This window comes from Schistocerca cancellata, chromosome 1 (assembly GCF_023864275.1).
Source record: "Schistocerca cancellata isolate TAMUIC-IGC-003103 chromosome 1, iqSchCanc2.1, whole genome shotgun sequence".
In the NCBI taxonomy this organism is placed as follows: domain Eukaryota; kingdom Metazoa; phylum Arthropoda; class Insecta; order Orthoptera; family Acrididae; genus Schistocerca; species Schistocerca cancellata.
This window is the reverse complement of record NC_064626.1, coordinates 1,283,949,381-1,283,962,360: the sequence shown is the minus strand read 5'-3', so window position 1 is coordinate 1,283,962,360 and position 12,980 is coordinate 1,283,949,381. Positions and strand designations below refer to the sequence as shown.

At 43.0% G+C, this 12,980-nt stretch overlaps 1 protein-coding gene across 1 annotated transcript in view; it reads left to right on the top strand.

The window, feature by feature from the left end:
* LOC126147580 (ras-GEF domain-containing family member 1B-A) overlaps positions 1-11,961 on the top strand; it is a 292,985-nt gene extending 281,024 nt beyond the window's left edge. The window contains exons 7-8 of the mRNA XM_049915707.1: positions 1,123-1,195; positions 11,447-11,961. Of these exons, the coding sequence (XP_049771664.1) occupies positions 1,123-1,195; positions 11,447-11,465 (92 nt within the window). The 3' untranslated portion in view covers positions 11,466-11,961. The remainder of the gene's footprint in view (positions 1-1,122; positions 1,196-11,446) is intronic.
* Positions 11,962-12,980: the final 1,019 nt, after the last annotated feature.

The following is a 12,980-nucleotide window of genomic DNA, read 5'->3' as shown; positions in this document are numbered from 1 at the left end:
ACTGGGTCCGCAGCTCGTGGTCGTGCGGTAGCGTTCTCGCTTCCCGCGCCCGGGTTCCCGGGTTCGATTCCCGGCGGGGTCAGGGATTTTCTCTGCCTCGTGATGACTGGGTGTTGTGTGATGTCCTTAGGTTTAAGTAGTTCTAAGTTCTAGGGGACTGATGACCATAGATGTTAAGTCCCATAGTGCTCAGAGCCATGTGAACCATTTTGAACCAGAGCGAACTGGACGAGCCTTTCAAATAGCGTCGGGCAGGAAAGGGTTGAATGGAACGCCTGGAAGACAGATGACGTCTTTCTCGCGAAACCCTATTGTGTAAAAAAAAAAAAAATACCTTTGTTTGAGGAAGATGATGCGACAACTCTGCTGTGGTTTCGTGTAAGAATCGTGAGAACAATAGAAATTAGAGCGCTTAAAGGGATAGACAGATACACTATCGAACCAAAAGTATCCGGACACATACTACTGGACATTAATAAGGAGTGTGTAAAGGTTTTTTTTTTTAAATTACCGCTACCAGTCACAAACTTTGTCACCTATTGTATTAGTTATTTACTTAGAGACATGTTTCGAGGGTTAAACCTCATCTTCAGGCTAAATGGCATTACAAAAACAACTTTACAATAAGGTCATACTGATGTTAATAGTCTTTTCTTAAATGTTGTCGTAATGACAACGTCACAATTTCAGGTATGGGAAACAGTCCTCTCTTCCGCTGCTGTCGATCTCTGTGTCCAGCCGTGAGGAACAAAATGGAGCTGTTATAAGTTGAATGCAGCCCGTAACATGAATATAAAAATAGAAAATGTATGAAATGACACCAAAATAAAAGCAGTAGAATACGAAAATCGGAGATACCTACAATACTACAGCAGTGTGCTTGAATAAGACAATCAGTGCATCACGTCATCATCTGTAGACGTGCAGATGTAGCCAGAGGCCAAATACTGTCAACTGACTGCTGTGACGGGAACTGGCAACTTGTGTATTTTATTTTGATTGTGCCAAAGGTTTCATAAGAAATATCAAAAAATTCATTGCTTGTTTCTAAGAAGGAGCATGAGATTTTATGCCCACTTATTAGAAAACGTTTGCTAACAAATGATGTTACTGTTGTTTCAGCCTTGGCGCTGGCGTCTTTCGAGTGCGAGCCGCCTGAGAACAACCACGAGAAGGAGCGCTGCAAGTCTCTCAAGTAAGTCCCACCTGCTGTTGTAACTGTTTGCGTTTGTCTGTATGTAGAAATTTTGTTCTATACATTAAACGTATTGTAAACTCCACCTATGATAATTAAATAAAACGTATCGTAGGTAATAGGTACTCTTTCAAACCATGATTACTTTCAAGCACTCCTACTAACCTTATTCCTTCATTTAATAAAGCAGGCCAGGAAACAAAACACATTACAGGGGAAGAAGCGGAGAGACGGTATGGTGGGGAGGGGTGAGAAGCGGGTGGCCAGCTTGCCCCTGTGTGCACGCAGAACGCCTGTTACCTGCACACGTGCATGTGCACCGCACACGTGCAGAATTCCTGCCCGCCCCTGGTATAGACTAACTGTTTTGCGACCAGACGTTCAACACCTGACCTGCTGCCCAGGGGAAAGTAAGCGTTAAAGGCGTGATCTTACCACATGCTCTCGGAGGCAGTGAACAACCTAAAAACAGACGATTTGTAGTAGCTGTAATTATTAGTCTGCAAATGACGTAAACACTGATGTAACGCTGTTTCACTGCACTGTTTCTCACCAACAGAAATAGATGCACTTGTACCCGTTGCACCCTGAATGTGCGGTTTACAATCTCTTAAGAATTCCGTAGTAATTCTGAGAGTTGCTTCATTTTCTGATGAGACGACAATGGCCTAGAAAGAGGCGAATTGGTGTTTTAATTTTACACAAGGGGATACTGCTCACACGAAATGTGATTAAATCGCCTTTTCATGTAGAGTCACACGAAGAAGTTGTGGAGTTTCAGACGCCTGGAAGTGGCTGCTGAAGTTTTCACTGTGGGAGAGCATCTTTGTGATGGACTAAGTCCGTCTATTACATCTCCTCTCCGAAACCATGATTTCCTGAGGGAGCAGGCTGTATGGTACTAGCAACGTCATCTCTCCAGGCGCTGTATGCTCTTGCCTTAAGTTCAGGGGCGTGGTCGCCATCCTCAGAGGTAAACGATTGTTTGCTGCGCGTTGCATCCCTTGCGAGCAGATCGAGATAGTCCTCTTATTGGATTCGAGAGAAAGTTCATCGATGCTCCATAATGCTGCAGCTAAATCACCTTGAATTATATATATTAGGTGACAGCTGTCGTCCCCATATGTATCTTAAATCTTGTTTTGTGCCCCATTCATGAGCCAAGTTTTTTTGTGGTGGGGAGGACATGTGGGTGGGGAGTATGAAGTAAATAGAACGGAATGAGATTTTCTCACTGCAGCGGAGTGTGCGCTGATACGAAACTTCCTGGCAGATTATAACTGCGTCCCGACTTCGAGTCTCGGTCCGGCACACAGTTTTAATCTGCCAGGAAGTTTCAAATAGAACGGAGTTTGTTGCGAATATAGCTACGAATGCAGTGAGTGTAGCTACGAAGGCAGTCAAGAGCAAGTAATATATTCTTGTTACTGCGTGCTGCTAGTGTGGCAGTGCCAACATATACTACTTAATCGTGGAAAAGAGGACACTGTTTCATTCGTGGTATGAAACAGAAAAGAGTTCCTGTAAACAAGCAGTTTTATTTTCTTTCTTCCGCTTTGTTCTGATGTAAAAATAATAATTTAACTGGTTCGATAATATAAAAAGAAATTCCTTGAGGCGAGATTACGCTACACTATGTTTCCCATAACTCTAGATACTTCCGACGGCTCTGTATAAGTGGCAGTCAAGTTAAAGCGAAACTAGTGGGAAAAGATAAGTAAACTATTTTTTATTTGAAAAGCAATCACCATAACTGTTAACATTGTTACTCCACCGAGAGCGAAGAGGTCATTGCCTTCATGGAAAAATGTTCGTGTTTGCCTACGGAACCCAAGTGAGCACCTCTTCGTCCCCAATAAATCGACGGCCACGAATGTTGTTCTTCAGGGTTCCAAAAACAGAAATATCGTGGAAAGTGATGGGAACTGTGTGGACTATGTGTAAGGGATCCCCAGCGAAACTTCTGCAGTGTAGTCGAAACAATCATAATAAAATGTGAGCGGGCATTAGTCTGCAAAGAGAATGACGCCGTCCGCCGACATTCCTGGGCCTTTTACTTCATGCACGGCACAATTTTTGCAAAGTGCCCACGTACCGCTGTGCGCGCGTTTCCAGAAAGTCGATGAGCAGCGGGCCCGTACAGCAAAAGGAAAAGGTCATCATGACTTTCCCGAAACTGGCGTGCCCTTTGTTGCAACTAAGCTGCAGACGTTTTGCTGGGAAACCCTCAATAGATTCTCTCACTACACAATTTCCACATTTTTTTTAGCCCTGAAGAAAAACGCTGTGACCTTTGATTTGCTTCGAACGAATACGCGCTCGCCTGGGTTCCATCATGGTTGCGTAGGCAATCGCAAACATTTTTCCATAAAGGCTTTGACCGTCTTGTCTCACCGTGGAATAACTGTTCTAACAGTTACGGAATGAATTTTGAAACAATAAACATTTTACTCACTTTTTCCCGTCTGTCTCGTTTTCATTTGACTGCATTGCTCCGTATAAAACTCAAACGTAACAGGTATGTCCAGACCACAGAAAGTGGCGGATATGTGTGGGACTACACGTTCTAAAGGGAATCAGAACTGGTCCACAGAACTGAGTTTAAACACTATGGCCTATCGAGAACAAATATCTATCGGCTCGAGTTTCGAAAACAACTATTTTGCGAAAGGGTATCCTTCATACCATGAGTAGAGGAGACCAAGTTGATTCCGTATTTACAGAATTTCGAAAAGCTTCCTGTTCAGTACAACGTCGTCACCTGCCTGTTAGACGCCTAACAATGTATGCGAGTGAATAGACATTTCTTGAGAAGTTGGATAGGCACGATGTTCTTCATGGAGAGCCACCTAAAGTTTGGAATCTTTTAACTATAGGATTAATACAACCAAGATCAGTCATGTCATTCAAGTATTTGGGACTAATAGTGTTTAGAAACACGAAGTGGGACGACCACATAGTCTCCGTTGCATGTAAAGCAAATGGCAGTGACTCTTTTTTATGATGCTGGGAGACTACAGTTTGTGTACAAAAGAGTTTCTATACAAAACGCTTGAGTAGTGGATGGTAGAAGTAACAGTCCGAAATGAGAAGGGGCAGTTCTCGTATACAAAGAAGGGTTTGTGCGGAAGTCACATATTTTATTGACTAATGAGGGACTGTTTTGAAAAAAGACGAAAGGAGATACCACAGTTCTCGCGAGAATCTGCTCAGAAAACTCTTGAGGCATTGTCTTTCATTACAGACACCACGAACGTTCTTCAGTTTCCTGCGTACAAGGGTTACACAAAAATATGGGAACATCGCGAGAAATACGTGCTTGAACATAAATGCAGATGTTAGCCTAACCTGCAGGTTGCGCTGTCTTATTTGACCACGAACGGCGCTCGTGCAATGTCCTCAAGGCGTTGCAAGTGTCATTCGTGGTCAGAACAGAGTTCTATGTAGGGTGAGTGCATCAGATCGGAGCTGAGTGACTTCGACCGTGGTCAAATTGTTGGTGGTAGTAAGGTGTGTGCTCTCGTAACTAACGGAGCCGAAGTGATTGGTGATGCAAGAGGCGACGTATACAGGGAAAGCGTAGAAACATCATCCTCTAAGTCACAATGTGGACGAAAATGTGTGTTGAGATTGACAGACGGTCATTGAAGAGGATTCTGACAAAGAGTAAGAGGACGACAGCTGAAAAAGTCACTGCAGAACTGAATGTCGCAACCGCCTATCAGCATCGAAACAACACGAAGGGAGCTCCATAAACAGGGAATTACAGGGGAGTTGGAATTCCATAACCATTCATCGGTGATGCAAATGGCTGTAACAGGAAAACGTGGTGCCGAAACTGTAAGACGTGGACCATGTTGCAATGTCATTTGGTCGGGTGAGTCTTGTTTCACGCTCTTGTCAACTTCTGGGCGAGTTTACGTACTGAGTGTGAAACACGGCGGCGGTTCGGAGACGATGTGGACAGCCATATCGTGGTGTTCCATGAGCCCCATGGTTACATTGTAAATCCGCGTTACTACAAAGGATTGTGTGACCATTTTGGCTGATCAATTCCATCCCGTGTTTGTTCCCCAATAGTGGTGCTGTGTTCCAAGACACGCGGGCCGCTGTTCACAGAGCTCACGACGTCCAGGACGGGTTTTGTAAGCACGAGAATAAACTGTCGCATCTCCCCTGACCACCAGTTACTAAATGTCAATATTAGTGAGCCTTTGTGGTCTGCTTTCGGGACAAATTTGTGTAATCGCAATGCACTTCCATCATCGTGAAAAATTTTCACTGTTTTTGCTGAGAAAATGACATAAGATTTTCTTCAAAACCGTACAGGACCTGTATTTAACCGTTCGAGACGACTGCAAGCTGTTTTGGATGCCAGCGTGTTTCCTACACCGTATTAGGCCCGGTAATGTATTGTGCTTTTTAGTGTTTCCCTATTTTTGTCCAACACCTGTGTCTATCCCGTAGAGATCGTGCAGATAAAACTGTACAGAGAACAGCTCTCTTAGAGGTATACAATCATCCTCCCGCACCCTTCATTAATGAATCAAACGCGCAGTTGATGTATGGCCCAATGAAAAGCTACCTACTGCCACACACTCCACAGTAATATGGATGTAGATTTAGGCCTTTCGTCAGTGGTGCGTCCATATCCGACAGATTCGAATCTTGGTTTGTTCTATCGGAAAGCAAATACAGCGAAGGGACAAGAGTTGGTGTCTTCGGAAACTAAACCGTGACCCGAAAGACGGAACCGACGATGTTTTTCTGGATATTTCGCAACGAAAGAGTCGTTAGGATTCCTTTCTGTGACCAGCATCCGTCACTTTGTCTGACAGGGGGACCAGTTGCAAAGTGTGGAGTGTAGGGCGTTGAAAGAGGGCACTGTGGACACCATTTGTGTAATTAAGTAATGCTTCGCGCGCACACACACACACACACACACACACACACACACACACACACACACACACACACACAACGCTGCTTTTAATCAGCGTGTTCACTCTCTGCAAGCATACATGCAAGAAAGTCCTTGATGCCCGCTGGGCTTTGATGACACCTACGTACCCTGCCTATTTCTTCCAACTCCTCAACGCAAAGCGAAAGTCGTAGCTGAATAACTCTCTCTCTCTCTCTCTCTCTCTCTCTCTCTCTCTCTCTCTCTTTGCAGCTCGTGCCGTAATACAGATCTGCATTATTGAATTTTATTAAAAGGATAGGGAAAGAAGATGGCGGCAGATGCAGAAAGGGGACGCACAAAGTGGTCATATAATCCGGTTTTCGTAGACGAGATTTCCCCGGGGACATATACATCTCTCTTTCTTCTTTTCCCGGTTTTGTCCCCTGCAAGGCTCGTTGATTTTTTAATAATTTTTATGCTGCTGCTCTTCGATTTTCTGCATATCCTACTAATACCATTTGGAAGTGAATGTCCACACATCAATTTCGTGTAGCAGTTCGATGTAGTTCTCAAAAATATTCGAAAAAATCGACTTTGAAAATTTTCGAACGTTGTGAAGGATAAAAAATGTCGAACTTTTATTAACATAACCATCCCTGTGTGCGTAGCTTTTTAGTCTTGTAATTGCAAGATGCTAGTTCGATTCATGCTAGACACAATTTTTTATTACTTACTATTGCATTATGTATTTATTCTGATTGAAAAATAAACTAAGAAATATTGTCTCATAATTTTGTGGTGGAAAGAAATGCAGAACTCTCAAGCACAAGAGCATTTAATTGACAAGTGCCGGCCGGTGTGGCCGTGCGGTTAAAGGCGCTACAGTCTGGAACCGCGTGACCGCTACGGTCGCAGGTTCGAATCCTGCCTCGGGCATGGATGTGTGTGATGTCCTTAGGTTAGCTAGGTTTAAGTAGTTCTAAGTTCTAGGGGACTTATGACCACAGATGTTGAGTCCCATAGTGCTCAGAGCCATTTGAACCAATTGACAAGTGGCGCGACAGAATATTCAATGAAGGAGTATGTGTTAAAAAAATTCGGACCAAATGAAGCATATGGCACAGTAAAGACTGCCCAAACAATCGCATCAATTCATGGTATTCATGTGTTCAAACGGTCATAAAGCTGCCGGATGGCCTTCTGTGATTGTCCCAAGGATCTTTAGCCTTTTGTTGGGCTTAGGCAAAATGATTCTTGCAGGCCCTGCAGAGCGAATAAATTTCCTCTTCGTCAAGTCTCATACATTTTCAGTTACCGAGAGGTCTGGCGGTCTTGTTGCCGGGCACTGCTGTAAAAGCGGACCACCTTCCTGTCGAGGAAGTGTTTGTAGCACACAGACAACAATGTGTTCGATGAAGAGGTCTCTGCTAACTTTACCCTGTAGAAACACCAAATGTGACTGCGAGTCACTAATGGCTCCGCCGCGCCGTGAAAGATGCAGTGGGACTTGTATGTCGTGGACGAATACACTCTGGAATCACCAGGTCTTCGCCATTAACGACGTGTCCGTCACTCGCTTGCAGATTGAACCTACTCCTCATCGCTGAAGACAACAAACTCCATTCCACTCTCCAGTCAGCTCTTTCACGACACCTGAGTAGCCACGCTTGGCGGTGCCATGGCGCCAGTGGCAGCCTGCACAGAGGCGTGATTTTCATCCTACTACAGGCAGACGGTTCCCGATAGACCCTCATGAAACAGCAGGTGCGGCACGTGCCCGGGCTTAGTCCCTAGGTGATGTTCGGTGGACCACTGCTGTTCGCACAATCCATCGATCTTGCTGTGCGTCTTTAGTATACGGACGTCCAGAACCTGGTCCACAGGTGCGCGGATGTTCACAGAACACTGCTGGAATCAGAGATACTCCACCGACACGTTGTTGCCGACATGTGCAGCAGTCCGTCAGTACCTCTATCCAGCTTCCAGCAGGCCCGCAGTACGATCCCGTTGAAATGGCCGAAGCTGTTCAACAGAAGTACGTATTGGACGGTGGGGCATCGTAACACCCTAGAAAGAACATTGCGAGCACTATTAACCTCTGAACTCGGCACAGTTACTGCTTGCAGAGTACAGACACAGGCTGCACGGACAGCCTTCCTGAGCGCCGTGTGATCGCCGATGACCGTGACAGATCAATCACCAACACGACGACCCCTTAGTACGCACGTATTGTTGTACCCTGGCGCTACTGAACACAATGCTCCAGGCTGTTGCATTTTTTCCGGCAAAAATATACATTTTTGTATTTGCAAGTTAACATTTAATTTTGATTGTAACAAAAAAAAATGAAAGTAATAAAGATAGCGTCTAGCGAGAACTGAACCAACAATCTCGTAATTACAAGACTAGAACACTACAGCACAGGTAAGGATAGGTATATTAAAAAATAAATAAAAGGGCTCGACATTATTTTATCCTGACAGCAGTTGAGAGTCTTCAAAGTACATTTTTACGTATGGTTCTGAGAAGCGAAAATTACTACTTTTGGGAATTGTAGTTTCCGCATTGGCCTTCAAGTGTTATAAATACTTCTTTAAAGACAGTACCGCAATTAGACTGTTTTTTATTTGCAGTGTTACATTTATACGATCATGATTTCGGCTTCAAAGTGCCAGTATCAACTGTATTAAGTTTTATACAGTGCCTAAGACGGCATACTGTCGTATTTAAAATACACTATTAGACACATTGTCTAAGGTGTCAAGATGGTATACTCAGTGATAAAACAAAGCAGTAGGCTTTACCAGAAATATCGGCCCTTAGACAATGTGTCTAATAGTGTATTTTATATACGACGGTATGCCGTCTTAGGTACTGTATAACAAATAATACACTTGATAATGGCACTTTAAAGCCAAAATCATAATCGTGTAAATGTAACACTGCAAATAAAAAACAGTCTAATGGCGGTACTGACTTTAAAGAAATATATTATGACTGTGGCCCCACATTATGACAAAAAAATGTTATGAATACCTTGAAACTAGAAGAGGTCCATTCGTAAGGTTCCTGCCACTTCCAAGTTAACTGCTACTCTTGTCCCCCTATCAAAATTTGTAGACAGATTATTTGAGACTAATTTTTCTTAAGTGCATACAAAAACTAGTAGTTAAAGGCCAGTAAAAGCGAGAATAATGCTTCGAAAGGAACTGTGTTAGAAGCGAGGAAACTTTTCTAGGTAGACAGCAACATTACAGAACATGACTGAAGCAAAAGAGACATTAAAGAAATGTTGTCGAAGATAGAAACAGTTTTCCCCAGACCAACTGTTCCCCAAGTACACAAACACACACACACACACACACACACACACACACACACACCACGCACACACACACACACACACACACACACCAAAAAACTATATGTTATCTAATCTCTCTTGTAAAGTGCTAAATGATGTTTGAGAAGGGAAATAAAATAAAATATTCACCAGTTATTCTACATTCCTATCCACTAATGTCTGATTAACAATTTTTCTGAATAATCAGTGTAGTGTTCATCAATTTTTTTACCTCTCTTGGGCTTGGCTATGATGCTTGCAGTATCATTGTAAAAGCACTGTTTCTGTTTTTACAGTGTTGGACAGAAGGTCACTTATATGTGACAAGATCTGAAGTGTGCTTAATGGTCAAACCTGGGGAACAATAGTAGCAGTTTGTTCCCGCTCTAGAAGTACGTTGGCATGAAAAATTTGTGAGCTGTTGCTTCCTATACGCAGGAGGCACTCACTGATTGTATACTGAAACCCATAGAACTTACGTCTTGCACTACGACATGCCTTAAATCACAATTAAGATCGCTGGTGGATGAAATTATGTCATTCAGATAATTTAATCTGTTGCAACAGCACTGTTATTTGTGTTTCGTCCTATAACAAACAGCTAAACTCAACTCTCAGTGATTTCTTCTTTTGTAGTCCTGACCACACGCCTCTCGTGTTAGAAAAATGCGCAATGTTCGTCGGCCACGAAAAGCTGTAGCGGAAACTAGCCGCACTACATATCGCTAGAGCATAAAGTGGCTTTTATTATCAGTCTAGCTGAGCGATTAATTGAACGGCAGTTTGCGAGTAAACACTTAAATGCAGTGTGACTTGCTGATACAAACCACCGCCAAGCCTGTGCTAAATTTAAGTTACCGTTTTGTCATTCACACGCAATCACACTCACTCGTAAAAGACAGTTTACTGTAATTAACAAAACACGTTACCAAAAGGATTAACGAACGGATTGCCTGTGGCAGAATACTCGCTCAGGTATTACACAATATTGCCACTACAAATGTTCAGTTTCCGGTCTCGCCTTGTACAACACGCCAGGCTGATTTTGGTTATTCAAAAGTCACAGTTCACGTGTTAAAATAGGAATTTCACGTGTTCGACTTTTCCACACGGTCGCGTCCAGTTTGCGGCACTTCACGGTCAAGTTTTAAGAATTAATCTGTAAAATTTTCACATCTATTCAGTGCCCCTTATATCCACATCCGAACATGATCGTAGCTGAGATCCGAAATGAACTTAGGCTTCACGAAGCAATTCTCTTAGCCCACAAAATCCGTGTGAACGTACTGTCCTCTGATTGGCTTATATACTTCGTAACAAATCCAATATTAGTTTTAAACTGCGCCATACCATGGCTTTTGCTTCTGCCAAATCACAGCTTAATAGCTTTTGTGAACAATTTATCAAAAGAACAAATTAATAAAATCTACAAATATCAAATAACTCCCTCTTTACATAACAAAAGTATCGTAAGACGTAGCTTCTTCCCACAGTCCCCCCTCGAATGAGGGGAACTGTATACAGTCCTCACGCTCACATATACTCCGTTAACAGACATAACAATATTCAATTATTAAATACTTCACATTCACACCATCTTTCACACTGATAATTAAACAAATTAGCAGTAATTAATGATAGTCGCAATAAATGCAGTTTTGTTTCCCAGATGTACAATTTTTTGCTACCTGACAGTTTCATAGTCCGTAAGATGCCGACACCTTTTGGCAACAACCGAAACTACTTACAGCTAGCTACTGGATCCTAGCGCCTGTCATGCGAGACATGAGTCATGTATGAATGGGTTTGCCCACTACCGTCTCTTACTTAACACAGGCGCGGCGTAAGACGGCATTTAGAATCGTGACATTTAATTTAATGCCACACACCGTCAGGTGGCTTGCGGAGTATGGATGTAGATGTAGATGTAGACATGTCAATCGTAGTGGCAGTACTTCAGTTTCTAGCCCATGTACGCGTGTGACGTCCACTTTTATTTTTCCAGAGCTGAGCTGAGTTCCTGAAACGGGTGTCCGCCACTCAGAAGTTCGCACGCCTGCATGTCCTGCTGGCTGCACAAGAATCCGTGACTGCGAGAACTCGTCGACAACAGGGGCAGCCCACGGCTCTACCACACATCTACCGTACAGCTGTTGGTCAACTATTCTTGTCGTAATGCATTTGGATGTCCGTCGAGACGATTCATCAGCAGAAGAGTACTGGGGAGTACAAAATCGTGATACTGTCGAGTGTCAGCTGATTTCTCGTAGCTACTACAACTGGAGTGAGTAGGTTTTCATTTGATTTCACTCGCGCACTTTGAATGTGGTTCAGCGCTCAGTGGCTCAGGCCCGTTCATGATCCTTATCCGAATCTTAACAATGTCCGGTGACAGAAACATTTCTGAATGGTGTGTTCCAGTCAGGTCTTTTCGTGTGCAGCTCAGCTGTAGACTACAGTGACTGCGTGTGCTGTAAGTGGACAATACGTGCAGCTCTGTGAAGTCAAAAGGGCGTCATTAGAGGCGCTTGTGTCAAATGACGTTGTTAGATCTACGCAGTGAATCAGACTATTTGTCAAGACCATAATGAATTTAAGATGGGTCTGACTCTTTCTAAGATCCATTTGTGCCGTTGACATTGAATTTCCTATATATCATCTGTCACTTTCCTTTGTGACAATCGTACTTAAAATGTATTTATTATAACCATACTTAATGCAGCATGCATGATTAGATGTTGTCAAATGTTACCCCACTTTAAAAGTTAAGTGGAGCACTAATAATTGTAACAAACTTAATGTCGTAAAATTTTCGTTGTAAATAAGGAGCCGCTCTTTCACATTTCTGCAAATTGCTGTGTGCGTCGAATGAGTCATTTCAGAGGATTCGGTAGTCACAGTTAGGAATTAACTGTCGTCCAGGACCCGACTCCGAAGCGGAGACGCGCGGCATTGCGTGTTGCTGTTCCTCATAGCGATAACTTGTAAGCAAGCACTTGCCAAGCTACTGTCGCCGCCATCGTGGCGTGGCCGAGCAGGGCCGTACAAAGTCTAGTACTTAGGACCGGCGGACTGTCTCCACTTGCGGCAGCGCCGGTCACACCTACGTTATTTATCTAGTCAAAGTACACTGGAGACCACTACTTAAGAACTAAGTATGCATTTAATTATTTTTCACTCGTGTCAGTGTAAATGGACTCTTTTTCTAATAGGAGAGTTGCTGAAGCGTCATGGCGAAACATGGACAGTTTTTGCGTATTGTTCAGTAATTTGTACTAATGGATGTGCACTGCAAATAAGCATGTAGGCGAAACGCAAGTACAGATACTAGTATATTAGGGCTTACTGTAATTATGTTTAATAATGCTTTTGTGTACATAAATTCCTAAAAATGAACTCAAAGGCAATGTAACTGTATTGAAATCACATTCATTGTATTTCTGTATGTATTTCTTTGCACTGATTGTGATTGTGAATATATATATACATAGATGTATAGCTTTAAAGACAAACTTGATTTCTAACTTTCTTCAGCATTC